This window comes from Ranitomeya variabilis, chromosome 2, assembly GCF_051348905.1.
Source record: "Ranitomeya variabilis isolate aRanVar5 chromosome 2, aRanVar5.hap1, whole genome shotgun sequence".
Taxonomy (NCBI): Eukaryota; Metazoa; Chordata; class Amphibia; order Anura; family Dendrobatidae; genus Ranitomeya; species Ranitomeya variabilis.
In genome coordinates, this window is record NC_135233.1 from 304738204 (window position 1) to 304766104 (window position 27901).

General features: G+C 44.5%; 2 protein-coding genes across 2 annotated transcripts; both read right to left on the reverse strand.

The window, feature by feature from the left end:
- Positions 1–584: 584 nt before the first annotated feature.
- UBE2A (ubiquitin conjugating enzyme E2 A) lies at positions 585–27805 on the reverse strand. The gene is made up of 6 exons (XM_077285186.1): positions 27367–27805; positions 27153–27233; positions 10389–10414; positions 3212–3301; positions 1905–1993; positions 585–1826 (listed from the first exon to the last, which is right to left on the reverse strand). Exons 1-6 carry the CDS (start codon positions 27408–27410, stop codon positions 1698–1700), a joined length of 459 nt encoding a protein of 152 aa, XP_077141301.1. The 5' UTR covers positions 27411–27805; the 3' UTR covers positions 585–1697.
- Positions 16554–19253, reverse strand: LOC143805654 (uncharacterized). Its single transcript, XM_077285185.1, has 2 exons — positions 19026–19253; positions 16554–18551 (listed from the first exon to the last, which is right to left on the reverse strand). Exon 2 carries the CDS (start codon positions 18331–18333, stop codon positions 16903–16905), a length of 1431 nt encoding a protein of 476 aa, XP_077141300.1. The 5' UTR covers positions 18334–18551; positions 19026–19253; the 3' UTR covers positions 16554–16902.
- Positions 27806–27901: the final 96 nt, after the last annotated feature.

Genomic DNA, 27901 nt, shown 5'->3' on the forward strand with positions numbered 1-27901 from the left:
CTGATGAAGGGGGCATGAGACCCCTGAAACGCGTTGAATAAAACCACTGTGAATCAACTATACTCTCCTGAAATTCATCTTAGCGGCAGCGCAGAATTTTAACTACAAATCTCCCTTTGAAGACATTTTTGATCCAAAACAGGACCCTGATGCCATCCTAGTACTGTCTGTTTTTCCAAGACTGACACAGGTAAGGCAGTTGGATGCTTTGAGAAGATGGCAGCAGCCTGTGGGCATTCTAGGATGGACCAGCTGCCATCCCAAAAAAAAAAATCAGGAAATTGTTTACATTTTCATGTCATTGGGGGGGGCGGGCAAGAGTCTGAAGTTTGACTATTTAGAAATACTGCCGACATTACAGTATTCCTAAAGTCTATAGTGATGAGTAGATATATCCATTTACAGCGTACATGTTGACAACACCTAGCAGTTCCAAAAACAGACAAAACCAAGCATTGCACTATTAAATAGTGCAGACTACCCTCCTGTCAGTGTTAGAGAAAAGACAGTATTTTGTTTCATAGATGTGCTGAAAGTGGAGAAAAGCTGCCCAAAATTCTGATGTTACTTAGTTCAAACGCAGGTAGGTTACATTTTGTTTTATTTACAAGTTTAGGATGTACAGTTTTACATGGGTTACTTGTGTAAAGTGAAAAATAAATTGCTCCTTCAGTAGAACTAAACAAAAGGTATATTAATTACGATTAGAAAACAAAGTGCCCGATTCATGTCATCTATAAGTTGTCATCAACTCCTAGCTATCTGTGAATCTGCTCAATGTGGCTCTGCTGGTTGTAGGGCAGCTACATAATGGACGACCTTTAGGGTCTCCTCTCTGTCACCAAGACTTCTCGCAGACGACGTCTGGTGGTCTTACGCACATTTCCTCTTAGTGCTATAAGGCAAACAGACAAGAATAACAGACAAGAATAAAGGAGTTATCCAAAGTCCTTCTGTTATTTTTCAGGGTCTCTGAAAAGAGCTGCCACGTAACTGGTTACGATGGTCAACACCTCCACCTTTCCCCTCTTGAACTAGTTTGATAAATCTCCTCCCCAAGCTGTACAAAGCAAGTTCATGTATGACTATGGAAATCCTTTACTGCCCGTATGCCGCAGCGCTACCTGAAAACAACCCCCACACAGCAGTACAAAACAGTGGAAGTTTTTGCTGAGGTGGAGAAAATAAAAACATTTTTAAGCCAAATTTTTCTTTTTTGTCTCCCCCATAAGAAAGTGATGATGAAACAAAGGAGCAACACTGAATTAAATTAAGAACAATGTTTTACCCAACCTGCAAGTCCTGGATGTCAAGAAGGTCATTAAAATATAAAGGCTGCTAAAACCAAAAGTAAAAAAAAAAAAAAATCCACATGAGCAGTGTTACAAGCCCAATGTCTTTGTATTCAGCAGAGACACAGATGGCGGCTGTTCTCGTATAACAGTGAATGACTGGATCACAGAAGAGTCACCTTTTTGCAAGTAACCCACGTATGGTACATTTGTTTTCAACACGAGTGCTCTCAGGTGTCCGAGGGGGGAGGGAGAAAAGCGTCAGCTGGGGCTAAGGAAGTCAGTGACAGCACAATAGCCATTTTGCAGTTGATGTAAATGTAAAGATTCTAGCAAGATCACTCAAACACTTCTTATATATAGATGTTTCCTCTCGATCAGAGTGTTCATACATAAGGGCCAGTGTCAACAGTCACGCCAGCTCTGTTCCACTATTGCGGAAACCCTTTTTTCATATTCGCGCTTGTTTTCTTGGTACAGTTGAGCTGCCTGGCTGTTTGCAGGACTGTTTGGGTTTGGTTCGTCCAGCAGAGACTACAAAGAACAAAGAAGTGTGTTACATTGGTGCTCCTATACAAAGTGTTAGACAGTCTCTACAGAAACTGCACCTACCTGTATAGAGGTTAAAATTGAAGAGACATCATATGTTGGACTCCAACGATTCTGAAGAATGTCCAGACATATACTGCCATCAGCATATACTGAGGTGAAAGCAGAAGGACACATGTAAGAAACAGGTAAATTCAGGTTTGACAGTGACAGTGGCTGTAACTCTGTCAGCCAAGATGGACAATCCCAGTAATATGTAGTAGTACTAATAAAATCATTAATAATAATAGTGAATGCCTCCAATTAGGAAATCAGAAGAACTATACTACATTTCTATGTCGCATACCCCATGTACAAGGCATGGCGGTAGCTTAGGTATCCATGGTTGTGACCACCAATTCACTATGAATCAGAAGAACTATACTACATTTTTAATTGGAGGTATTTGCTAATATAATTATCACCCCCTACTAAATATTGGGATAGGATCTTTGAGATGCAAATACTCATTTAATTGCCCACCCCTGCTATTGACAGATGAATGATTAAAAAGGTATGTGCAGACGTTCAGTATTAGGCTACGTTCACATTTGCGTTGTGCGCCGCAGCGTCGGCGACGCAACGCACAACGCAACCAAAAACGCAGCAAAACGCACGCTAAAACGCTGCGTTTTGTGACGCATGCGTTCTTTTTGGCCGAAAGTTGGACGCAAAAAAAATGCAACTTGCTGCGTCCTGTGCGCCCTGACGCGTGCGCCGCAAAAAACGCATGTGTCAAAAAACGCATCACAACGCATGTCCATGCGCCCCCATGTTAAATATAGGGGCGCATGACGCATGCGGCGACGCCCGACGCTGCGTCGCACAACGCTAATGTGAACGTAGCCTTAGGCAGCTCTTTTGACGTAGCACATGTCCGCTCTGTCCAAAGTGCTGCCAGCTATTGAACGCAGGTGATTCCGCATGTGTTCATCGAACCGTGTGGAATTACTGTATCCAATAAATTGTACGGGTGACATTTATCTTGCGGAGACTGAGCGTCACCGCAAAATAAATAGACATGCTGCGGTCTGGAAAGACGTGCCGCATGTCCATCTCCGCAAGTGAGCAGCGGCGCCAGTGCACACATAGTGAGCATGGGATTTCTTGAAATCCCCTCCACTATACTGTAACATCTGGCCGCTGTGGATGTATGCAGCGTCCAACCCACAGCGTTTACTGACTGTGGGAACACACCTCAAGTCATGCAGGTTACAGGACACCACATCAGTCAAGGTCACATTATCCTTCCAGTCCATGCACTGGGGTAGAAAGGAAACCAAAATGGAAAAAGGGAAGAAAAGAAAAATAAAAATAACGGTGGCACTTACCATTTGGATGAAACATTTTTGATACAAATCGCACTGTGGGTGGTTTATTGGGATATTCTTCTGTGAATTCTATCGTAAGTTTAAAGGTTCCTAAAAAGGAACAGACATAGAAAAGAGGTCAGCGTTACACAACATACACAAAAATAATGCATGACCAGTATTGGACAAATCCTGTTGAGTCAGGAATAACCTCCCAGAAGTCAATTCTTGGAAGATCTAGAAATGTAGAAGTTTCTAAAGCAGTTTAGAGGGGCCGTGTACTCATTTGGCTTGCTTGGTTCGGGCACAGCTACACGACTGACCATCTTACATCTCTGGTCTCAGGAAACCAACGGGGTCCTAGATTTTAGCATACAAGGTCTGGAAAGAATTTCTATGGTAGTAAATGCTGTGATGACTGCCCAACTAAAAAGTGTTTAGAACTCTGATCTGCCCAAAAAACACCTAGAAAGCCGATAGAATAATAAAAGACCGGATGAAGGAGGACACGGGACATCTGCATATTTATCCAGTGTAGATACACTATACTGGCACGGATGCTGTTTTCACCCCCTAGTGCATTCATAAGCCGGCCATACATTAGATTCTACAACCAAATGTTTGGCCAATGGCCACCTCAGCCAACTCTCCCATACACTGGTGAGCTCCTGTGGTTTTTATGAGAAAGCTGCTGACTGATGTCGGCTGGCAGCTTACCTCTGGCAGAACAATGCAATCGGACATTCATTATAGACATCTCTCCCTACCGGTGCCCATACACATTAGGCCGGTTTCACACGTCAGTGGCTCCGGTACGTGTGGTGACAGTTTTCTCATGTACCAGAGACACTGACTCACGTAGACATATTAAAATCAATGTGTCTCTGCACATGTCAGCGTGTTTTCACGGACCGTGTGTCCGTTTGAAAAACACGGAGACATGTCAGTGTTCGTGGGAGCGCACGGATCACACGGACCCATTAAAGTCAATGGGTCCGTGTAAAACACGTACCGCATACGGATGCTGTCCGTGTGCCGTGCAGGAGACAGTGCTACAGTAAGCGCTGTCCCCCCAGCTTGTGGTGCTGAAGCCGCCATTCCCATTCATTTCTCTCCAGCAGCGTTCGCTGGAGAGAAGTAATGAAAAATCATTGTTTTTTTATTTTTATTTTTTTATTGTTTTTGCGGTTGAAATAAAGTTCCCGATAACCAACCCCCTCCCAGCCCCTGTGCGCCCGCCCGCTGGAAATAAAATACTTACCCAGCTCCCTCGATGCTTCCTCTCAGCGTCGCAGCTTGTCCTGTATGAGTGGTCACGTGGTGCCGCTCATTACAGTGATGAATATGCAGCTCCATCTCCCATAGGGGTGGAGCCGCATATTCATCACTAATAAGCGGCACCACGTGACCGCTCATACAGGACAAGCTGCGACGCTGAGAGGAAGCATCGAGGGAGCTGGGTATTTTATTTCCAGCGGGCGGGCGCACAGGGGGTGGGAGGGGGTTGGTTACCGGGAACTTTATTTCAACCGCAAAAAAAAAAAAAAACAATGATTTTTCATTACTTTTCTCCAGCGAACGCTGCTGGAGAGAAATGAATGGCGGCTTCAGCACCCAAAGCAGGGGACAGCGCTTACTGTAGCGCTGTCTCCTGCACGGTCCGTGTGGTACCCAGTCGGCACACGGCTGCCACACTGATGTGCCACGTGAGCTCACGGACACGGATAACTCCTGTACCGATTTTTCCGGTACCGGAATTATCTGGACGTGCGAGACTGGCCTTAGACAGTCGGCTGTCCCCGGCTATAGCCGCAGGTTTAACCGACAGACTAATGTGTGTGGGGGCCTTTATACTAAAAATATGTTTGGTACAATACCCTAAGGCTTCTTTTACACTTGCCATGTTTTTGCAGCCCCAATACATTTCTATGGGGCCACAAAAACAACGGAAGCTTGATTTTGCGGTGAACCGTAAAGACTATTTGTAGAACGCAGTTTTTTTCCTTAACTACTTTTTCCCCCTAGTATTTGAAACCAGAAAAATGGCGATCCGCAAGATTTTTGCTGCAGACCATGAAAATTACGGCAATACGGTCCGCAAAAATAATGTCAAGTGTAAAAGAAGTCTTAGAGAAACCAAGAATAGACTGAAAGTACAAATGTCACAAGTTGTTTTTGTTAATGACACACAATAAAGTCACAAAGAGGATCTGTCCTCTCTCCAGACGTCAGTTTTACTAAAATACTTGTATTCCCCATAATGAAACAATTCTGGAGCAGCTTTTCCTATAATTCTACATTGTATTTCCACAAGAAAGCTCTAGATAAACTGACAACTTGGGAGATAATATTCCCCTTGGCATATCGATGTGTCCCTCAAATGTCCATCACCATCAACACTAATTGTACGGCTCGTGTCTGTAGGAACACTTTCGGCTAGTGGCACCCATACGATTTAGTTTACCGCTGTCTATAATTACACAGCACAAAACTGTTTGTACATGTTGCTGGATCAGTTCTTCTAAATGTCAAAATAAGTGTCCAGCACGGTGCAGTGAGCCATGTGTGGTGTCCGCACACTCACATCCACGGGGTAGGTGACTATTTACTGCAAAGAATACACCCTCTAGGACACAGTCATCCAGGATTACCATGCTCCGGACGCTAACACTGGACCTTCCCGTATGACCACTAGCGCCCACTCACCGATATTTTCACATGCTGTGAACCAATAAAACTTACACCTAATTGATCACATGGAGAAGTTATAATTTTTTTGTGTGCACCCATTGCCTTTCTAATTTGTGACTTGTAACATCGCTGAAAAAGGTTGCAGCCGATATTCATGTGCACTATGACCAACTGCGTATGCGGGCCTTTCTGAATTTACATTGATGATGTGCACTATGACCAACTGCGTATGCGGGCCTTTCTGAATTTACATTGATGATGTGCACTATGGCCAACTGCGTATGCGGGCCTTTCTGAATTTACATTGATGATGTGCACTATGGCCAACTGCGTATGCGGGCCTTTCTGAATTTACATTGATGATGTGCACTATGGCCAACTGCGTATGCGGGCCTTTCTGAATTTACATTGATGATGTGCACTATGACCAACTGCGTATGCGGGCCTTTCTGAATTTACATTGATGATGTGCACTATGGCCAACTGCGTATGCGGGCCTTTCTGAATTTACATTGATGATGTGCACTATGGCCAACTGCGTATGCGGGCCTTTCTGAATTTGGAGTTCAAATTATTTAGCTGAAAGACGATAAAGGTTGCACCATTATTTACCAAGAATGATTACTCTAGAACATTGAAAATGCATTACTGCCATAGAAAATAGGAAAAAAAGCCCTATAAAATGTACACATGAAATATTTATCTGCAAAAATTGCCATGAAAAGAGGAAGGTACTTCGTGCATAAATTGGCCAATGTATGTGAGCCCAATTGCCACGTCATTTTAAGTAGTTAGCTGGTCCACTCCTGACCCATAAATTGTAGGCTTTTTTGCCCAGGAGAGGTGACAAAACAGGACAGGGACCCAATTACGAAGGACGCCTTGACGTGGCAATTTGGCTCACATATATTGGCCAATTTATGAGCAAAGTACCTTCCTTTTTTCATAGCAATTTGTGCAGATAAATATTATATAGCGCTCTTTTCCTATTTTCTATGGCAGTAATGCATTTTCAATATTCTAGAGTAATGATTCTTGGTAAATAATTTGAATAGAGAACACCACAAGAACTTTGCGCTATTATTTACCATCACCTATTGTAAACAGAAGCATAGAATTATGCACACAGCTATTTACTGTGCATAGGGTGCAGCCAATACACGGTCAAATATCCGCCGACCACAATGGCAAATTACCTCACCGCTGTGTCACAATTGGGTGATCAGTGGTCCCCCAAGTGGATGGATTCCCTGCTCTGCTGATAGCACCATCCAGCTCTACCCACAAACAAATGGTATTACAAGTGGTACTGAAGAGCTTAAAAGGGGGGTTATCCAGGATCAACACATTGAAAACCTATCCTCAAAGTCATCAATATCAGATCATTAAATATTCAAATTGCCTCTTAGGATCCTCTCTTAGGCTGCGTGTCCACGATCAGGATGGCCGGCGGTATCGCCGGAGCGGCGAAGCCGCTCGGCGCTAAGCCCCGCCCCCTTTCTGGGACGCGATGATGCCGGATGTGTACTGTACACATCCGGGATCATCGCACCCCTCGCCATAGGGCCCTGTGATATTACCTGCGGCGACGCAGCACGGACATGCTGTGATCTGAAAAGACGCGCAGCATGTCCGGAGTCGCAGGCCCGCCGCGTGCGGGTTTCCACGCAGAGTGGACATGGGATTTCAAAAAATCCCCTCCACTATGCTGGAACATCTGGACGCTGCGTGTTTGACGCTGCAGCGTCAAACAAGCAGCGTTTACTTACCGTGGACACTCACCCTTAGGATAAAAGCCAAATCAGTATCTCAATTCGCAGACACAGTGTTGTGTTGTCTGCGAATTGAGATACTGATTTGGCTTTTATCCTAAGCCATATTGCACGACTCGTTAAAGGGTTGATTGTGACTTGTAGGATCGCTACTTCCAACAGGTGGCGCTATAGAGTTTACGTCCACTTTTTCTCAGAAGAGGCAATTTGCATATTTAATTTCCCAGAGGAGCATTGCACGGCAAATAAGCCTCCTTACCTTGACAAGCCAGCTGGTATGTCACTCTCCATAAGGAGAAACGCTACCCAATATCAGATCAGTGAAGGTCTGACTCCCCCACTAATCAGCTCCTGTGGCAGCCAGAACAGCACAGCTCTGTATAGTGGCCCCTCCTGAGGTGCAGAACACCAGCACCACCACCACACATTGTACATCTGGCCCATACAAGAGCTGATAACAGCTGGTTAGTGGGGATGTCGGGTGTGACTCCCAGTGATCTGATACACAGAGCCCAGAGATGTGTCATTAACAGGTCAGCCCTGGAGAACACCAGTAAGGACTTTAAACATGGTAGCCTGGTTTGAAGCCGCTATTGCCATAAGTCACACTGTATGACATGTGATCATCTCCTGCCAAGTTAGTTATCATTATAAAGGTGGGAGCATTCTGTTGTACATTAGTCTGGGGAGGTAGGATGGGAAAGAGCTTTTCCTAGTCCAACAAGACTGCAATTCTGTGCACAGACCAGGATTTACAGGAGACATGGTGCTGTCCATGATCTCAGCTCAGCCATTCCTGCTGGCTGTAATGAAGAGTTACCATACAGCAGAGTGGAAACATGACCGTGCAGTCCTATCTGCAATCACAATGTTCACATATGACAGCAATGTATGTGATTTACTCCTCATGGGTAAGTTCACAGAGGGCAAACGACCTGTGGACTTACAAGACTGATAAGAGTTTACCAAAGCTCAACAACAAGCTATGAAAGATCATTAGCTTTCACTGTGAAAAGTCTGTGACAAGTGAGTGGATTAATGCAGCCGGTCCTGTGTGCCCGCACTGCTCACCAAGCACAGTATTAGGCCGGCGTCACACAGCGTAGGGAAATACGGTCCGTATTTTACGGCCGTAATACGCAGTAATTTTCCCAAAACACTGTTCCGTATTCAATGCGAGGATGCGATTTTTACGGACAAATGTATCCGTATGTCATCCGTACTTTTTTCAGAAAAGTTCCCACGGTCGAGTTGATATGATTTCATCCAGCAGAGAGTGCATCACCGCGACTTGAGGTAACTATTGGACATTCCCCTGCATTCCATTCATTCACCAAATTTTACAGACAGGAGCACAGCTGCATTAGCAGAGCTACTGGGTGTAAAATGATTTAACCCCTTCAGATGGATTTACAGCGTGGGACAGGACTGATTGACGGAAGGTATGGAATATTGCTGATTGTTTAACTTTATTTCAGATGACAAGGGTCTTCAGGTGGATTGAGAGTATAATAAAATATTAAAAACACCCTGTGTCTGAGAGAGAGAGAGAGAGAGAGAGAGAGAGAGAGAGAGAGAGAGAGAGAGAGAGAGAGAGAGAGAGAGAGAGAGAGAGAGAGAGAGAGAGAGAGAGAGAGAGAGAGAGAGAGAGAGAGAGAGAGAGAGAGAGTTTTTTATTAAACATTTCATACTATTGGAGTAATAATGGATATGTGTCAATTGACGCCCCTCCATTATTAACCTGGCTTAATGTCACCTTACAATAGCAAGGTGACATTAACCCTTTATTACCCCATATCCCACCGCAGGAGTGGGAAGAGAGGCTAAGTGCCAGAATAGGCGCATCTTCCAGATGTGCCTTTTCTGGGGTGGCTGGGGGCAGAGGTTTTTAGCCGGGGGGGGGGGGGGGGGGGGGGGTGTCCTATAACCATGGTCCCTCTCTAGGCTATTAATATCTGCCCTCAGTCGCTGGCTTTCCCACTCTGGCGGAGAAAATTGCGTGGGAGCCCATGCCAATTTTCTCCGAGATTTAAACCTTTAATTTAATAGCTAGAGCTTCAAAATTTTACACACAGACACATGTTACATTAGTAAAGAGGAATATGTAATAAAAAAGGGATACTGTATGTAAACCATGTCTCATATCCTGTCGGGTTTGTGAAGTAACACCTATTCTATGTGTACACATTTATTCTGCCTATTCTGTCAGTGTGATTTTACTGTACACCGCACTGAATTGCCGGCTTTTCTATAGAACACCGCTGCGTATTTCTCACAAGTCACACGCATGGTCCGTGTGTAATCCGTAACTTTCTCGCCCCCATAGACTTTCATTGGCGGATTTTTTGCGCAAAACGCTGACAAACGCAGCATGCTGCGATTTTCTAAGGCCGTACAAGACCGTATAATACGGATCAGTAAAATACGGCAGATAGGAGCTGGGACATAGAGAATCATGGTACCGTATGCAATCCGTATTTTCTGCGCCTCTCATACGTCCGTAAAACACGCCAGTGTGACGCCGGCCTTACCGGATCACCATGTGCATGGGATTGTACACAAATATTCCTAATTATGGGAACTCGGAGCTGCTGAAGCCAGACTCTGCTTTTCGAGTAATTACGTGGGACATATTTCATGCAGTGGGGGAGATTTTTTACTTTTGTAAAAGCCATTTATCAAAAATACTGCGACGCATAAGGAAAGATCAACTAATGGAAATTTTAATAGCTTACCGTCTTCAAATGGCGTTCCTTCTGGCCTGTGGAAGAGTAAAAGAAAAATTATCAGTAATTATAAATGTAATTTCTTCTGAAATCGTGCTATGTACATGGCTAGAGATTTGTTAGAAAAAAAAAAAAAAAAAATTATATAGGCTGGCCACTACTTTTACATTGATGACCTATCCTTAGGTCATCAATATCTCATTGACCCTGACCAAACCCCCGGAACCCCCGCCAATCAGCTGTCAGTGTTGGCAAGCGCCACCCGGAACTACCCACTCGCCACAGTGCTCTGTGTACTCGTAGTGGTCACCGCAGGGCACACACACCTATTGATCTGAATAGGACGCAGATGTGTAGTAGCCCGCGGCAGCCACTACAGGTAGACGGAGCAGCTCAGCAAGTGGGTACTTTTGGCTGGCGGACACCACCGATAACAGTTGATCGGCGGAGGAGCCGGGTGTCAGACCCCGGCCGATCAGATACTGACGGCCTATACTAAGGATAGGCCATCAATGTAATAGTGTGGACAACCTAAAAGGTTTCAGCATAAAGAGGAAACTATATAGTGCTGTAAGAGGGAACAGCCCTAGTGAAATGAATACCCATTTACAGGCATTTAGGAAACAGATGAATTCTGGAAATCCACCAGTTCAGATTTCCAGCAAAAATGAACAAAAACTAGTGTATTACAATAGCCACAAAGTAGATGAAAGTTTAATAAATCTCATCCCAGTGCTGCAAAAAAAAAAAAAAAAAAAAAAAAGTGATGTAAAGGGTTGACTTGTGCTACACTTTGTAAATCCACAGCCCGTCGTTCTTTATGGATTTTCACTATAGATTTCCTTCTTTGTACTGCACAGCGAGCAGTCAGCTGTAAATTCACAACAAATGCTACATGTAAGGCCTTATTCAGACATCAGTGTTTTTTTACGTACACAAGAATAAAGGGTACTGGTGTCCGTGTTTTAGACACGAGCGTCACCAGCGATTTTCACCTATAGTTAAATAAATTTAAAACCTTAACCCTATTCTTGCAATATCAATTACTGAACTGATTAGTGATGAGCGAGTATGCTCGTTACTCGGGCTTCTCCAAGCACGCTCGGGTGGTGTCTGAGTATTTGTTAGTTTGTCGATGCAGCTGCTTGATTTGCGGCTGCTAGACAGCTTGAATACATGTGTGGACTGCCTGCTTGTTAAGCAACCCCCACATAATAATAATAATTTTTTATTTATATAGCACCAACATATTCCGCAGCGCTTTACAAATTATAGAGGGGACTTGTACAGACAATAGACATTACAGCATAACAGAAATCACAGTTCAAAACAGATACCAGTAGGAATGAGGGCCCTGCTCGCAAGCTTACAAACTATGAGGAAAAGGGGAGACACGAGAGGTTGATGGTAACAATTGCTTTAGTTATTTGGACCAGCCATAGTGTAAGGCTCGGGTGTTCATGTAAAGCTGCATGAACCAGTTAACTGCCTAAGTATGTAGCAGTACAGACACAGAGGGCTATTAACTGCATAAAGTGTATGAGAACATGATGCGAGGAACCGGATTATGTTTTGTTTTTGTTTTTTTAATGTATTCAAGATGTCTAGCAGCCGCAAATCAAGCAGCTGCAGTCCACAAACTAAATCTCCAAGCACTGACAGATACTCAGACACCACCCAAGCATGCTCAGAAACCCGAGTAACGAGCATACTCGCTCATCACTAATACTGGTGCCATCCATGTGCGGTCTGATTTTCATGCACTGGACAACCCTCTGATGAGGCCAGGTAGATTTTGCATTGAATCACCAACATAGTGCAAAACTGGATTGTTATTGTGTCACTTCCCTCACCTTTCTGCCAGCTGGTCCAGATCTTCAGCTGCTGTGAAGATCTGGAAAAGGTCCTTGTTTTACTCAAATACTAGAAAGACTAGAAGTGCAGCTGGCAAAGATATGGCGTGAGGAAACACACAAAATAGGATCCTCCCAAGTGTTTTTTCAAGAAGGTGCACATTTTAAAAAGGGTACTACCATCCCAAACAGCAATAGCACCTCAAAAGATATGCCACCGCTGGGAAATATCGAACGCATGCGCATAAACAATGCAAACGCAGGCAAAAATACATAAAAATGCATGCACACGCAAGCATTTTTTTGGGGGGTCATGCGTAAGCTGATGCGGATAAAAAAAAAACGCAGCGTAAGCATGCAGATGATATGCTGCACACAGATATGCTAATGTGAACTTAGCCTTAGGGTACCGTCACACTCAGCAACTTTCCAACGATCACGACCAGCGATACGACCTGGCCGTGATCGTTGGAAAGTCCTTGTGTGGTCGCTGGAGAGCCGTCACACAGACAGCTCTCCAGCGACCAACGATGCCGAAGTCCCTGGGTAACCAGGGTAAACATCGGGTTACTAAGCGCAGGGCCGCGCTTAGTAACCCGATATTTACCCTGGTTATATATATATATATATATATATAAAAGACACATACTCACATTCCGGTGCCTGTCACGTCCACGGGCGTCCGCTTACCTGCACTCCTCCTGCATCCTGTGTAAGCGCGGCCGTAAAGCAGAGCGGTGACGTCACCGCTGTGCTCTGATGTACGGCCGGCCGGCGCTGACACAGGATGCAGGAGGAGTGCAGGGAAGCGGACGCCCGGGGACGTGACAGGCACCGGAATGTAAGTATGTAGTGGTTTTTTTTACATTTACAATGGTAACCAGGGTAAACATCGGGTTACTAAGCGTGGCCCCGCGCTTAGTAACCCGATATTTACCCTGGTTACCAGTGAAGACATCGCTGCATCGGCGTCACACACACCGATGCAGCGATGTCAGCGGGTGATCCAGCGACGAAATAAAGTTTCAAACGATCTGCTACGACGTACGATTCTCAGCGGGGTCCCTGATCGCAGTAGCGTGTCAGACACAGCGAGATCGTAACTATATCGCTGGAACGTCACGGATCGTGCCGTCGTAGCGACCAAAGTGCCACTGTGAGACAGTACCCTTAAGGAGTCATACCAACAAGGAAGGGGATTAAGGAGCCATGCATACCAAAACCGGGATTAGGGGACAATGCATACCTGGCTTATACTTGAGTCAATACGTTCTCCCAGTTTTCCGAGGCAAAATTAGGTGCCTCGGCTTATACGGTATGTCAGTCAGTGAGGACACTGACCTAGCAGTTTTTTTCCCCCCCAGACATGCAGAAAACCCTGGCAGACTATGTTGGAGCTCTATAGTGATTCCAGGCAAAATACAGTTTTTCAGGGATTCTGATAAACCCCGACTTAGTGCTTGATGGCGAGTGCAGTGCTAAATGTGATCTTAGCTTGACAACTACTGAACACAGCAGGGCCAAGGGGATAACACAGGACGTGCAGTTACAATCAACTATATGTTGAGGATATACTAAGCTATACAGGTTCTAGCACATGCACCATGACAATTGTCAATCTTAGTCCCGCCATCTTTTGATACTATGAATACAGGTATAGTGTCAGTGTACAACATTTCATACTAAATGCAGCAATATCTTCTGACACTATTTATGTCCTAAGGCAGATGGCCCTGATTTTTCATATGCAAAAAAAATGGTATGAGTGTCAGTGTTTCGGATACAAATGTCAGTTTTTACCATCAGTTTTTTTTTTTATATGAAAAAAAAAAAAAAAAGAAGAGCTTCTCCTATCCACCCCAATGTTATCATCTGAATGAGAATGTTCTTCAATGGGGAACCCTTTACAGCAGTGTGTAATACAAGAAGGGTTCATGCTGCCAGGATAATCATCCTCCACACTTCATGTAGTCAGGAGCCAGTTCTACATGATCTGCTCGGATGGAGTACACTCTGTTGCCTACAAGAGCTACAGAACAGTTTAATTTGATGTGGAGGATGGGCATGTGCCCAGACATTGCATTCAATGTCCACAGAGCTGACAGACAGTGGACTACTGCAAATAGCTGTCTTCATCACTCCCATAGACTGAATGGAGCGGCAGGGCACAGGCACAACTGCTACTGCACACCATGATATCATGTATCCATAGGTCAAATGTAAGTGTCCGCTGTGAAAAAAACACAACACTTTTTGTACTTTGCAGACAGTTGTTTTCACAGGCACCGTACTAGTAACTGTCACTAGGATTCCTATAGAGGTGAAGTCTCTTACATCACCGTATAGCCTGTCACCCCCAAATGCCTTTTAGACGGACTCCCTTTAAGGCTATGTGCACACGTTGCGGATTAGGCTTAGGAATTTCTGGTGCGGATTCTGCCTTTCCTGGCCGAAAACGCACCTGCGTTTTGTGTGGTTCCGCAGCGTTTTTGCTGCGGTTTTCTATAATGGAGTGGGTACAAAAACTCTGCAGATTATCAAAAAAAGAATTGACATGCTTTTTTTCTTTTTTTTTTAAACTGCAGCGTTTCCGCAACGGATTTTCCACAAAGTGTGCACAGCTTTTTTTTCCCCATTGATTTACGCTGTACTGTAAATCAATTGCGGATCTGCAGCGTTTCTGCACCTCAAAAAAACACTGCGGATCCGCAGCAAATGCGCAACGTGTGCACAGACCCTAAATATAGTGCGCAAATACGTTCCCTGAGTAGGAAGTCACATATGCATTTATAAGACAGTATATATATTTAGAAACTTAACGTAATTTAAACTAAAGACAACCAAATAACGGGGAGGAGTGACCCAAAAAGGAGAGTATTTAGGAGGCAAGTAAAGTAGGAAGGCTGAAGGGTGCATAATCCGGAAGTTATAGGGGCAGAATATTCATAACATCGACCCAAAGCTGGCAGAATTTTAGAAAGGGCTCCATTTTTTAGCTCTACTTTAGCGTTTTTCTGCTACGTCAAAACCCTTCATGCCACTTTTCTTTTTTGCAATTACCGGTAAGTTATGGATTTTGGAAGAAGAGCATTTAAAACTCTCATTTTTTAATCAAAGCCATATGAGGGCATGTATTTTTATGGTACAAGTTTAACTTTAATTACACCATATAATAGTGAAAAAATATATTAGAAAAATGACGTTTGCTGAGCTTTGTTTGGACAGTGTCAATATGGTAAAGTGACCAGACAACATTCTTCAGGTCAGATTACGGTGATACCAATAGTGTCCAACTTATTTCAGCAAGAAAAACTAGCGACAAAGAGCGTTCAGCAGGCCACTGGCTGCAATGCCTCCCCACAACAGCATAGAAGGGGGCGAGGGTGAATGGAGCAGTCGTGTCAGAAGTTTACATGACTTTAGGGGGGGTCGTCCACTAAATGTTGTAGTGCGGTGTGTAAAATTGGAAAACAAAAAAAAATGTTTTTTGCCTCCTGCAGCGTTTCAGTGATACCTGCAGCTGTAAAAGGCACATGATGGCTGATTACATGGCATGATTCCAGCCGTCATTCTTCTGCAAAGATGAGGGCTTGGCACGTACATGTCTGTCATGTCGTGAAGGGGTTAAAAGGTGCTGTCCGATATTAACAGGCATTTTAAGTGGTCAAACAGGAGTTATGAGGAATCAACTGAACATGCAATACCTCTCCTAATGTGCAACATACATAGCTATGGCCGGTGTCAGTTGTGTTGTTGTATACGCCTCCAGGTTTGTTTGTTTTTTCATGAAAAACAACCTTGAAATTTTATTTCTCAGTCCACATAGTCCATGTTTTCACAGAACGAGTTGTAGATTGAAACAATTACGGTAAATTTGTACTCAAGAGGAAAAAAAAATTTTTAAGTGGGTGAAAAAAAAAAAAAACCCTGGATATTCCAGTCTGACCCGACAGCCTTATTCTAAGTACAATTACAACATGAACTGCATAAATAATAATAAAATTATTATTAGGCACTCGGACTTAGTAAAGATTCTGAGCCCATAACCATTTCATTTTTCTGTCTCTGGCGCTGTGTGATGAATGTGAAAACAGCAATACAGGTGTATCTGGGTCTTGTTTTTCTTTACAGAATTTATTTTATGGCTTCAGTAGTTTTGTACTTTCATACATCTGACTTCAAGGATGCGGCAATACTGAATGACCCGAGAAGCGGTGGGGAGCCGGCACGGGAAGTGGACAGGGAGAGTACCTGCTTTTCTTTTACAGCACTTTGGGGTCCACCTGCCTAAATTTGGAAAAAGCCGGATTACTCACCGGTAATGCCCTTTTAATGAGCCACGACAGCACCCACTTTGAGAGAGGGACCCGCCCATAGGAACAGGAAACCTACAGAGATAAAAGGGCGGCCCCCCTCTCCTCCTCAGTTGTTTTTCAGAGTACAAGAGGAACCGCCATTGTTAAATTAGTATACATTCTTAATTATTAGTACATTTTATTATATCTATAATCACCCATGAGAATATTTTGTTTTAATAACTATACATATCTACAAGGGTGGGAAGTGACAGGGTGCTGTCGTGGCTCATTAAAAGGGCATTACCGGTGAGTAATCCGGCTTTTTACCCTTCGCCACGACAGCACCCACTTTGAGAGACTTTCAGAGACCCTTCACCTGGGTGGGATTACCGTACTAAGGACGGCTCTCCCGAATGCCAAGTCAGAAGCGGAAGACAGATCAAGCCTATAGTGTCTATAGAAAGTTGAAGGCGACGACCAGGTTGCGGCCTTACATATGAGCTCGATGGGAATGTCTTTATTCTCCGCCCACGAGGATGATACGGCTCGAGCTGAATGCGCCTTTACTCCCTCTGGAGGACTTTCGCCTTTTGACAAGTATGCAAGATGGATAGCCTCTCTGATCCACCGGGACAAGGTAGCTTTCGTGACTCCATGGCCTTTTCGATGACCCTGAAAAGACACAAACAGAGCCCTACTCTGTCTGCAAGAGCGGGTTCTGTCTATGTAGCCCAGGACTGCTCTTTTAACATCAAGCATATGTAGTTTTTCCTCCTCTGAATTTGCTGGATTATCATAAAAGGAAGGTAGAAAAATCTCTTGGGCTCTATGGTATTTTGTAGCTACCTTAGGGAGGTATGAAGGATCAGGTTTGAGAACTATCCTATCCTGATATGTTATTAGGAATGGAGGGTCTATAGAGAGGGCCTGGATGTCACCCACTCTTCTGGCAGAAGTTAAGGCTATCAGTAAAGCTACCTTGTATGTGATGTTTTTAAGAGGGATAGAATATAAAGGTTCAAAGGGAGGACCCGATAAGGAGTCAAGGACTAGATTCAGGTCCCAGGGTGGCAGGCGTGGAACATGAACCGGTGTACACCTCTCGCATGCCCTAATAAATCTAGTTACCCATCTATTACTAGCAATGTTAGCACTATAGAGGGCTCCCAGGGCAGACACTTGAACTCTCAGAGTATTAACTGATAACCCCATCTCACGACCTTTCTGTAAAAATTCAAGGATTGGTTTAATAGGAACCTTAGAGAAGGGTTTTGTATAGAAGTTGAGGAATTTTCTCCATACTCTGCTATAGATTAGAGTTGTAGATTTTTTTCTGCTCAACAGTAATGTATTGATTAGTTCTTGAGAAAACCCTCTTAAAGTTAGTATCTGCCTCTCAAGTTCCACGCCGTGAGGTGGAGGCCCTTTACTTGTGGATGGTAGAATGGACCCTGAAAGAGTAGGTCTGTAGTCACTGGCAGAATCCACGGATCGCAAACTGACATCGCTCGAAGACAGGAGAACCAAGGCCTCTTTGGCCAAAATGGAGCTATCAGAATCACCTTTGATCTTTCTTCTCTTATTTTCTTGATCACCAAAGGAATTAGCATCATTGGTGGGAAGGCGTAGGCTAGATCGTAATTCCATGGATACTGGAGCGAGTCTACTAGATCTGGACGATCTGCCACATTCAGGGATGCAAACATTGGTACTTGCCTGTTGCTCCTGGTCGCAAATAAATCTATCTGCGGAAGACCCCAAATGTCCACTATGTTTTTGAATATGCGAGGATTGAGGGTCCATTCTCCCTGGCGGAGCGTGTGGCGACTTAGAAAGTCGGCCCTTGAGTTTTCTATACCTCTGATGTGGACCGCCGTGAGAGATAGAAAATTGGGTTCTGCTAGATCGAAGATGTCTGCCGCTGAACACATGAGACTTTCCGATCGCGTTCCGCCTTGCCGATTTAAATACGCGACGACAGTTGTGTTGTCCGACCGGATCTTGACATGAGAACCTCGAAGCTGAGGAAGGAAAGAATTTAAAGCATAATATACTGCCTTTAACTCCTTCCAATTGGAAGACTGCTGAGTCTCTAAAGGAGTCCAGCAACCCTGGGCTATATTTTGACCCAGATGGGCTCCCCACCCCTCTGGGCCTGCGTCAGTAGTAAGTATTTTAGGGGACCTAAATGCCCATGAGACTCCTCTGGACAAATGGACTTTATTTAACCACCAACGAAGTGAATGAAGTACGTCTTCAGATAAGGTGATTTTTGAATTTAGATGTTCCTGGAAATGAGACTGAGCATGAAGCACCTGGTGTTGTAGGGTTCTGGTATGGTATTGGGCCCATTGAACCGCAGGAATGCAGGAGGAGAGAGAGCCCAAGAGAGACATGGCCTCTCTGAGGGACATACGAGGATTTGATCTTGCCGTAGCGACCTTTGAAACTATGATTAACTTTTTGGATTCTGGTAAAAGACATTTTTGACTTACAGAGTCCAAGACTAGTCCTAGGAAGGACTGACGAGTTTCTGGAAGAAGTCTGGATTTTTTGAAGTTTATAATCCAACCTAAGGCCTGCAATGATGAAACGGTATTAGACAAGCGTTTTTCACATTGAGATGCTGAATTACCAATTATTAAGAAATCATCTAAATAGGGTACAATTAATGTGTCTTGATGACGTAGATGGGCCATCACCTCTAGCATAAGTTTCGTGAAGATCCGAGGCGCCATAGACAGGCCGAATGGCATGGCCGTAAATTGAAAGTGACGGATCCGGCCTTGTAGAACTACTGCAACTCTGAGATATTGTTGGTGTTCTATATGAATTGGAAGATGATAGTACGCATCCTTCAAATCCAGACCTGCCATAAAGCACCTAGGGAACAAGAGTTTTATAGTAGATCTTATAGATTCCATCTTAAAGGTGTGTTCAACCAAAAAGGCATTTAGTCTTTTTAGATTAATTATAGTACGAAAAGTACCATCAGGTTTTGGAACCAAAAATAAAGAGGAATAAAACCCCCTCCCTTCCTGGTTTATTGGTACTTCGATGAGAACATTCTTTGCCAAAAGGCTCAGAATTTCTAACTGAAGCGCTTCCTGTTGTTCCGGCGCTTTTAGAGATGTTACTACAAAGTTGTCTTGTGGTAATTTAAAGAAATCTAATCTTAATCCAGATTTTATTAGCTGAAGGATCCATTGATTCGAGGTTATATTTTCCCATTGATGATAAAAGAATTTCAGTCTGCCCCCTACTGGGTATTCATCACTGATGGTATCTCCCCCGCTTAGATGTTTCGGGATTACTATATAAGGCACCTTTCGGTCTGGTTTCTTTTGTTTCCCACCGATCTTTTTGGGCCTCATACGGCCTCCTCCTGTTAAATGGCCGTCTTCTAAACGCTCTCCTATAAGAAGGAAGAAACTGTTTAGGAAAGCCCTTCCTTCTTTCTCCTGCCTTGTTAAGTAGGTCATCCAGAACCTTCCCAAACAAGAACTCACCCTGGCATGGGATTGAACATAATCTGGTTTTTGATTGTGCGTCTCCCTTCCATCCTTTGAGCCAAAGGGCACGACGAGCTGCATTAACCAGACCTGCTGACCTGGCTGCTAAACGGAGGGAGTCCGCTGAAGCGTCAGCTAGAAATGCTGCGGCACTTTTAATCAGAGGCAAGGATTGAAGAATCTTATCCCTTGTGATCTTGCCTTTCACCTGTTGTTCAAGCTGGTCAACCCAGACTAATAGGGACCTGGCTGTACATGTGCCTGATATGGCCGGTTTAAAAGCTCCAGTGTTTGTCTCCCAGGACCTTTTTAGAAGAGCTTCTGTTTTGCGGTCTAAGGGATCTAATAGAATCCCTGCATCTTCCACAGGTAGAGATGCCGGTTTCGAAGTTGACGCCACCGCTGCATCCACCTTCGGGACTTTAGACCACACTGCCAATTCCTCATCGCTGAAGGGGTAGCGTCTTTTAGAAGAGGATGGGAGAAACCCCTTCCCCTGTTTGTCCCATTCCTTCTTTACAAGGTCTTTAACGGCAGAAACTACAGGAAAAGCTTGCCTCTTTTTATGACCCAGGCCTGCAAACATAATGTCCTGTGCAGATTTAACTCCCTTAGTGTCTGGACACCCCATAGTGTTCCTTACAGATTTTATAAGGTTGTCAATGCTCTCAACTGGAAAACACGCTCCACCTTCATCCTCAGAGGAACTAGGAGATGATCCTGAGGTGTTGGAGGATCGAATTAGGCCCTCTTCAGACTCTGAGCTAGAGATTGGAGATAGGTGCTTAGTGCCCTGCTTTTTCAAGGATTCTGACCCCAGGGACTGTATTTCTTGCCGTATTAAGGCTCTAATATCTGTGGCTGTAACAGCTGCCTCATCCTGTAAGGTCTGGTTGATACAGGATTGACATAGCCTTTTAGAATATGTGTCAGGTAAGGGCTGCCTGCATAGAGCACATTCCTTATGCTTGGATTTACTAGTCCTTTTAGCCTAGGGGAAAATCAGAGAAGGAAGGGATCAGCTTATGGGAAAAGGATTATAACACTCACCCAGTGAAGCTATTATATTCATCATTATACCGGATTAGGAGATGGAGACACTGTGTGGGGTCTGAGTACTGCATCCGTACTTCTTGATTTACTTCTGTGAGTGTCAGATCCATCCATGGAATGACCACTCCGTTTAGCCGCTGACTTTAAGCTTTTAGCGCTACTTTTGTCAGCGCTATCACGTTCCACAGCAAGTGGAAGCTCAGTATCTGCCGGGGACGACATATTGAGCAACTAGCCCTGTGCCCCGGCGTTTTTGAATCGCGCGGTCCCAGGCAGCGTGCCGCGCCCCCCGCGAACCGGAAGTGCACCAACACTTCCGGTTCAATGAAGCAGCGCAGACTTACCCGCGCACCAGAGCCGGCGCTGCTGCTTTCTGGAATCGGCGCCCCGTACACACAGGCTCCCTCCATAGGCCGGGCCTTCCATGCCCGGAACCTGCCGGATAGTGCCCAGACGAGGGGGGAGGCTGCATGCAGTGGCTCCCCCGCCGCTGCTTCCGATGCCGCAGCCCCTGCTGTCACCGAGAGAACCACGCAGGCGGATGTACCGGCTCGGGTAAGAAAAAGTGGAGGCGCTCCAACCACCTCCATCTGTAGGTAATCCAGAGAGTTCCGATAGGAACAGAAAACCAACTGAGGAGGAGAGGGGGGCCGCCCTTTTATCTCTGTAGGTTTCCTGTTCCTATGGGCGGGTCCCTCTCTCAAAGTGGGTGCTGTCGTGGCGAAGGGTAAAAAACCCTTTAACCCCTTAAGCCCCGAGGGTGGTTTGCACGTTAATGACCGGGCCAATTTTTACAATTCTGACCACTGTCCCTTTATGAGGTTATAACTCTGGAACGCTTCAACGGATCTTGGCGATTCTGACTTTGTTTTCTCGTGAGATATTGTACTTCATGTTAGTGGTAAAATATATTCGATATAACTTGTGTTTATTTGTGAAAAAAATGGAAATTTGGCAAAAATTTTGAAAATGTCACAATTTTCCAACTTTGAATTTTTATGCCCTTAAATCAGAGAGATATGTCACACAAAATACTTAATAGGTAACATTTGCCACATGGCTACTTTACATCAGCACAATTTTGGAACCAAAATTTTTTTTTGTTAGGGAGTTATAAGGGTTAAAAGTTGACCAGCAATTTCTCATTTTTACAACACCATTTTTTTTTTTAGGGACCACATCTCATTTGAAGTCATTTTGAGGGGTCTATACGATAGAAAATAACCAAGTGTGACACCATTCTAAAAACTGCACCCCTCAAGGTGCTCAAAACCACATTCAAGAAGTTTATTAACCCTTCAGGTGTTTCACAGGAATTTTTGGAATGTTTAAATAAAAATGAACATTTAACTTTTTTTCACACAAAATTTACTTCAGCTCCAATTTGTTTTATTTTACCAAGGGTAACAGGAGAAAATGGACCCCAAAAGATGTTGTACAATTTGTCCTGAGTACGCCAATACCCCATATGTGGGGGTAAACCACTTTTTGGGCACATGACAGAGCTCGGAAGCGAAGGAGCGCCATTTCACTTTTCAATGCAAAATTGACTGGAATTGAGATGGGACGCCATGTTGCGTTTGGAGAGCCCCTGATATGCCTAAACATTGAAACCCCCCACAAGTGACACCATTTTGGAAAGTAGACCCCTTAAGGAACTTATCTAGATGTGTGGTGAGCACTTTGACCCACCAAGTGCTTCACAGAAGTTTATAATGCAGAGCCGTAAAAATAAAAAATCATATTTTTTCACAAAAATGATCTTTTCGCCCCCAATTTTTTATTTTCCCAAGGGTAAGAGAAGAAATTAGACCACAAAAGTTGTTGTTCAATTTGTCCTGAGTACAACGATACCCCATATGTGGGGGTAAACCTTTTTTGGGCGCATAGCAGAGCTCGGAAGGGAAGGAGCGCCATTTGACTTTTCAATGCAAAATTGACTGGAATTGAGATGGGACACCATGTCGCGTTTGGAGAGCCCCTGATGTGCTTAAACATTAAAACCCCCCACAAGTGACACCATTTTGGAAAGTATACCCCCCAAGGAACTTATCTTGATGTGTTTTGAGAGCTTTGAACCCCCAAGTGTTTCACTACAGTTTATAACGCAGAGCCGTGAAAATATATATATATTTTTTTTTCAGAAAAATGATTTTTTAGCCCCCAGTTTTATATTTTCACAAGGGTAACAGGATAAATTGGACCCCAAAAGTTGTTGTCCAATTTGTCCTGAGTACGCTGATACCCCATATGTGGGGGGGAACCACTGTTTGGGCGCATGGCAGAGCTCGGAAGGGAAGGAGCGCCATTTGGAATGCAGACTTAGATGGATTGGTCTGCAGGCGTCATATTGCATTTGCAGAGCCCCTGATGTACCCAAACAGTATAAACCCCCCATAAGTGACCCCATATTGGAAACTAGACCTCCCAAGGAACTTATCTAGATGTGTTGTGAGAACTTTGAACCCCCAAGTGTTTCACTACAGTTTACAACGCAGTGCTGTGAAAATAAAAAATCCTTTTTTTCCCACAAAAATGATTTTTAGCCCCCCAAATTTTTATTTTCCCAGAGATAACAGAACTTGGACCCCAAAAGTTGTTGTCCAATTTGTCCCGAGTACGCTGATGCCCCATATGTTGGGGTAAACCCCTGTTTGGGCACACGGGAGAGCTCGGAAGGGAAGGAGCACTGTTTTACTTTTTCAACGCAGAATTGTATGGAATTGAGATTGGACGCCATGTCGCGTTTGGAGAGCCCCTGATGTGCCTAAACAGTGGAAACTCCCCAATTCTACCTGAAACTAATCCAAACAAACCCCTAGCCCTAATCCCAACTGTAACCCTAACCACACCCCTAACCCTGACACACCCCTAATTCTAATCTCAACCCTAATCCCAACCGTAAATGTAATCCAAACCCTAACTTTAGCCCCAACCCTAACTTTAGCCCCAACCCTAACTTTAGCCCCAACCCTAACTTTAGCCCCAACCCTAACTTTAGCCCCAACCCTAACTTTAGCCCCAACCCTAACTTTAGCCCCAACCCTAACTTTAGCCCCAACCCTAACTTTAGCCCCAACCCTAACTTTAGCCCCAACCCTAACTTTAGCCCCAACCCTAACTTTAGCCCCAACCCTAACTTTAGCCCCAACCCTAACTTTAGCCCCAACCCTAACTTTAGCCCCAACCCTATCCCTAACTTTAGCCCCACCCTAACTTCAGCTCCAACCCTAGCCCTAACCCTAGCCCTAACCCTAGCCCTAACGGGAAAATGGAAATAAATACATTTTTTTTATTTTATTATTTTTCCCTAACTAAGGGGGTGATGAAGGGGGGTTTGATTTACTTTTATAGCGTTTTTTATAGCGGATTTTTATGATTGGCAGCTGTCACACACTGAAAGACGCTTTTTATAGCAAAAAAGTTTTTGCGTCTCCATATTTTGAGACCTATAATTTTTCCGTATTTTGGTCCACAGAGTCATGTGAGGTCTTGTTTTTTGCGGGATGAGTTGACGTTTTTATTGGTAACATTTTCGGACATGTGACAGTTTTTGATCACTTTTTATTCCGATTTTTGTGAGGCAGAATGACCAAAAACCAGCTATTCATGAATTTCTTTTGGGGGAGGCGTTTATACCGTTCCACGTTTGGTAAAATTGATAAAGCAGTTTTATTCGTCGGGTCAGTACGATTACAGCGATATCTCATTTATATCATTTTTTTATGTTTTGGCGCTTTTATACGATAAAAACTATTTTATAGAAAAAATAATTATTTTGGCATCGCTTTATTCTGAGGACTATAACTTTTATTTTTTTGGTTATGATGCTATATGGCGGCTCGTTTTTTGCGGGACAAGATGACGTTTTCAGCGGTACCATGGTTATTTATATCCATCTTTTTGGTCGCGTGTTATTTCACTTTTTGTTCGGCGGTATGATAATAAAGCGTTGTTTTTTGGCTCTTTTTTTTTTCTTACGGTGTTCACTGAAGGGGTTAACTAGTGGGACAGTTTTATAGGTTGGGTCGTTACGGACGCGGCGATACTAAATATGTGTACTTCTATTGTTTTTTTTTTTGTTTTTTTAGATAAAGAAATGTATTTATGGGAATAATATTTTTTTTTTCTTTAATTTAGTAATTGGTTTTTTGTTTGTTTTTTTTTCACACATGTGGAAATTTTTTTTTTTTTTAACTTTTTTACTTTGTCCCAGGGGGGGGGGGGACATCACAGATCGCCGATCTGATAGTGTGCACACCACTCTATCAGATCGGCGCTCTCACTCACATCGCTGCAGGCTGCAGCTTTCATCTGCAGCCTGCTCCGGACCCGGAAGTACTCCCTGCAGGACCCGGATGCAGCCCCGCGGCCATTTTGGATCCGGGGCCTGCAGGGAGGAGACGCTCGGTACAAGGTGAGTACATTCCCTTGTACCGATCGTCTCAGGGAAGCCCGCAGGTTTGATCGCGGTGTGCCGGGGGCGGTCCATAACCACTCCTGGCACATAGTGCCGGATGTCAGCTGCGATATGCAGCTGACACCCGGCCGCACTCCCCCTGTGAGCGCGGCCGATCGGCTATGACGTACTATCCCGTCACTGGGAATTAAGTCCCAGGTCACCTTGACGGGATAGTACGTCATATGGGATTAAGGAGTTAATGACTGCCAATACGTCTTAACTGACCTGAGATATAAGAGAATAGCCTCCCCATACAGGTGACAATCCAGCAGCTGTCGGCTGTACACTATAGCTGACAACTTGCTACATTTTTCATGATCAGTTGTCACCGTACATCTGTTTAACCCCTTAGATGTTGCTGTTAATAGTGACTATCATAAATGGTTAACAGAGTGTGGGGGCTTCTCCCTCTTTATCCCCATCGGTGCCCTGAGATCATGATTGTGTGGTGCTTATGTTTGCCGTGGCAATTCACGGCCAATTAGCGGCTTTAGAGTCTGCCGGCTGTTGTAACCTGTTCAGAAGTTAGCGGCATTTAGGTGGTAAAAATACACATTTTCATTTCTGAAAATCACCCGAAGGGTTAATAAACTACCTGACAGCAGTTTTCAATGTCAGGAGGTGCTGTTTTTAAAATAGTTTCACTTTTGGGGGGTTTCCCCAATATATGGGACCCCTAAAGGCACTTCAAACCTGGATAGGCCCCTCAAAAAAATAAATTTTCTTGAAAAGTAAAAAAAAAAAAAAAATAAATTACTGCTACATTTTGAGACCTTAGAAAATGCTAACAAAATAAAAAGAACATTTTACAAATTGTTTTCTTTTTTTTATATAAATAAACACAAAAATGACAACCTAAATTTACCATTAACATAAAGTATAATGTGTCACAAAAAACAATAAATAAATCTCAAAATCACTGGCATTTGTTGAAGTGTTCCAGAGTTATTACCACATAAAGGGACACTGGTCAGGTTTCAAAAATTTGGCTCCGTCACTAAGGGGTTAAATGTCACTATCAGCTTGACAGCAGCACTTACATGGTTAAACAGCTCCTGTCAGAGGTATTGCTGGAATAAAACAGCCGGCACTGTATGGTGTGACCCCCGGCCCCATCATGGCTATGTAGGCCATGGAGTGGGACGGTGCGGAGCCACTACTGGGACTACCCTCGGGTACATTGTATGCCCCCAGTGTAACACCCCCGCATGCCATTGTGATGCCACATGAGCCCCCCGTGGCCACTGATGGGGGTCAGCGCTCACACCCACCACAAACTAGACAGCTGAGAGAAGGGTGAGCAGCCGGCCCAGCACCAACACTGTCCAGGAGGGTAGAAGGGCGCCTTTATCTTTAATAGGGGACCACAGCATTCAAGAAAGGGGTACCCAAGTAATGGACAGCCCCTTTAAGGGAGAACATGCCTAGTAGCAGAGCACAGCACTCACCTATTCCCATCAGTCCCATATGCAGGGAGGAATGGGACCCTGGTGAGGAGGACGCTGGGCTCAGGACCCCCGACACTGGGGGACATGTTACTCATCTGGGGGCAGGTGTAGGACACCCCCCTGAGCAGCGATGTGGTACAGCCTTACCCGAATATCACAGCGTTCCAGACCATGATGTTGTTCTCGGAGGGCGCACCACTCACTCCGGCGGGGGGATCCTCTTGAAGCCTGTGAGACACCCAGAGACACAGCATGAGCACAGCCGCTCCCCTCCAGCCTGTGAGCCGGCACCGCCACGTCTTCTCCTCCTATGCCGGCTCAGTTACCACAGGGAGACGCCATTTTATAATCTGCCACTTACCTTTTGAAATCTCTCATAAGGCGCCGTCTCGCTGGAGTTGACATTTGCCGCTGTTTCCGGTAATAAATAAAATTAGGGGAAGGGAAAGTAACGTGGACGTATCAGCGGGTTCGGTGAGACCTGCGCCCGAAATATCACAGCGATCAACACCGAGAACCACGAAGCAAGGCCGGCGGCAGGAGCTCAGCCTAACCTCTCTTCCGGGAGCTGCCGACCCTGGCGGAGGGATATAGGATTGCACAGCGACGGAAAGAAAAACAAGTCCTGCGCTTAGGCCTCTTCCATTATTAACAGGGGTGCTCGGGTATACCTAGCCGGCTTCTGGATAGTCTGACAGAGTTGTGACAGCTGTGTGGCTACAATGTCAGGTGATAACACTTGTACAATAACGTGAACAAAAAAATGGGATGTCCGTGGACAGTAAATCAATAACGGAAACCTAGCGAGCAGCACTGACTACCCCATTTCATTTTTGGTACGATCCATAGAGTGTTGTCATCTAAACAGCTGCTCCACCAGCATGACGTCATTTGTT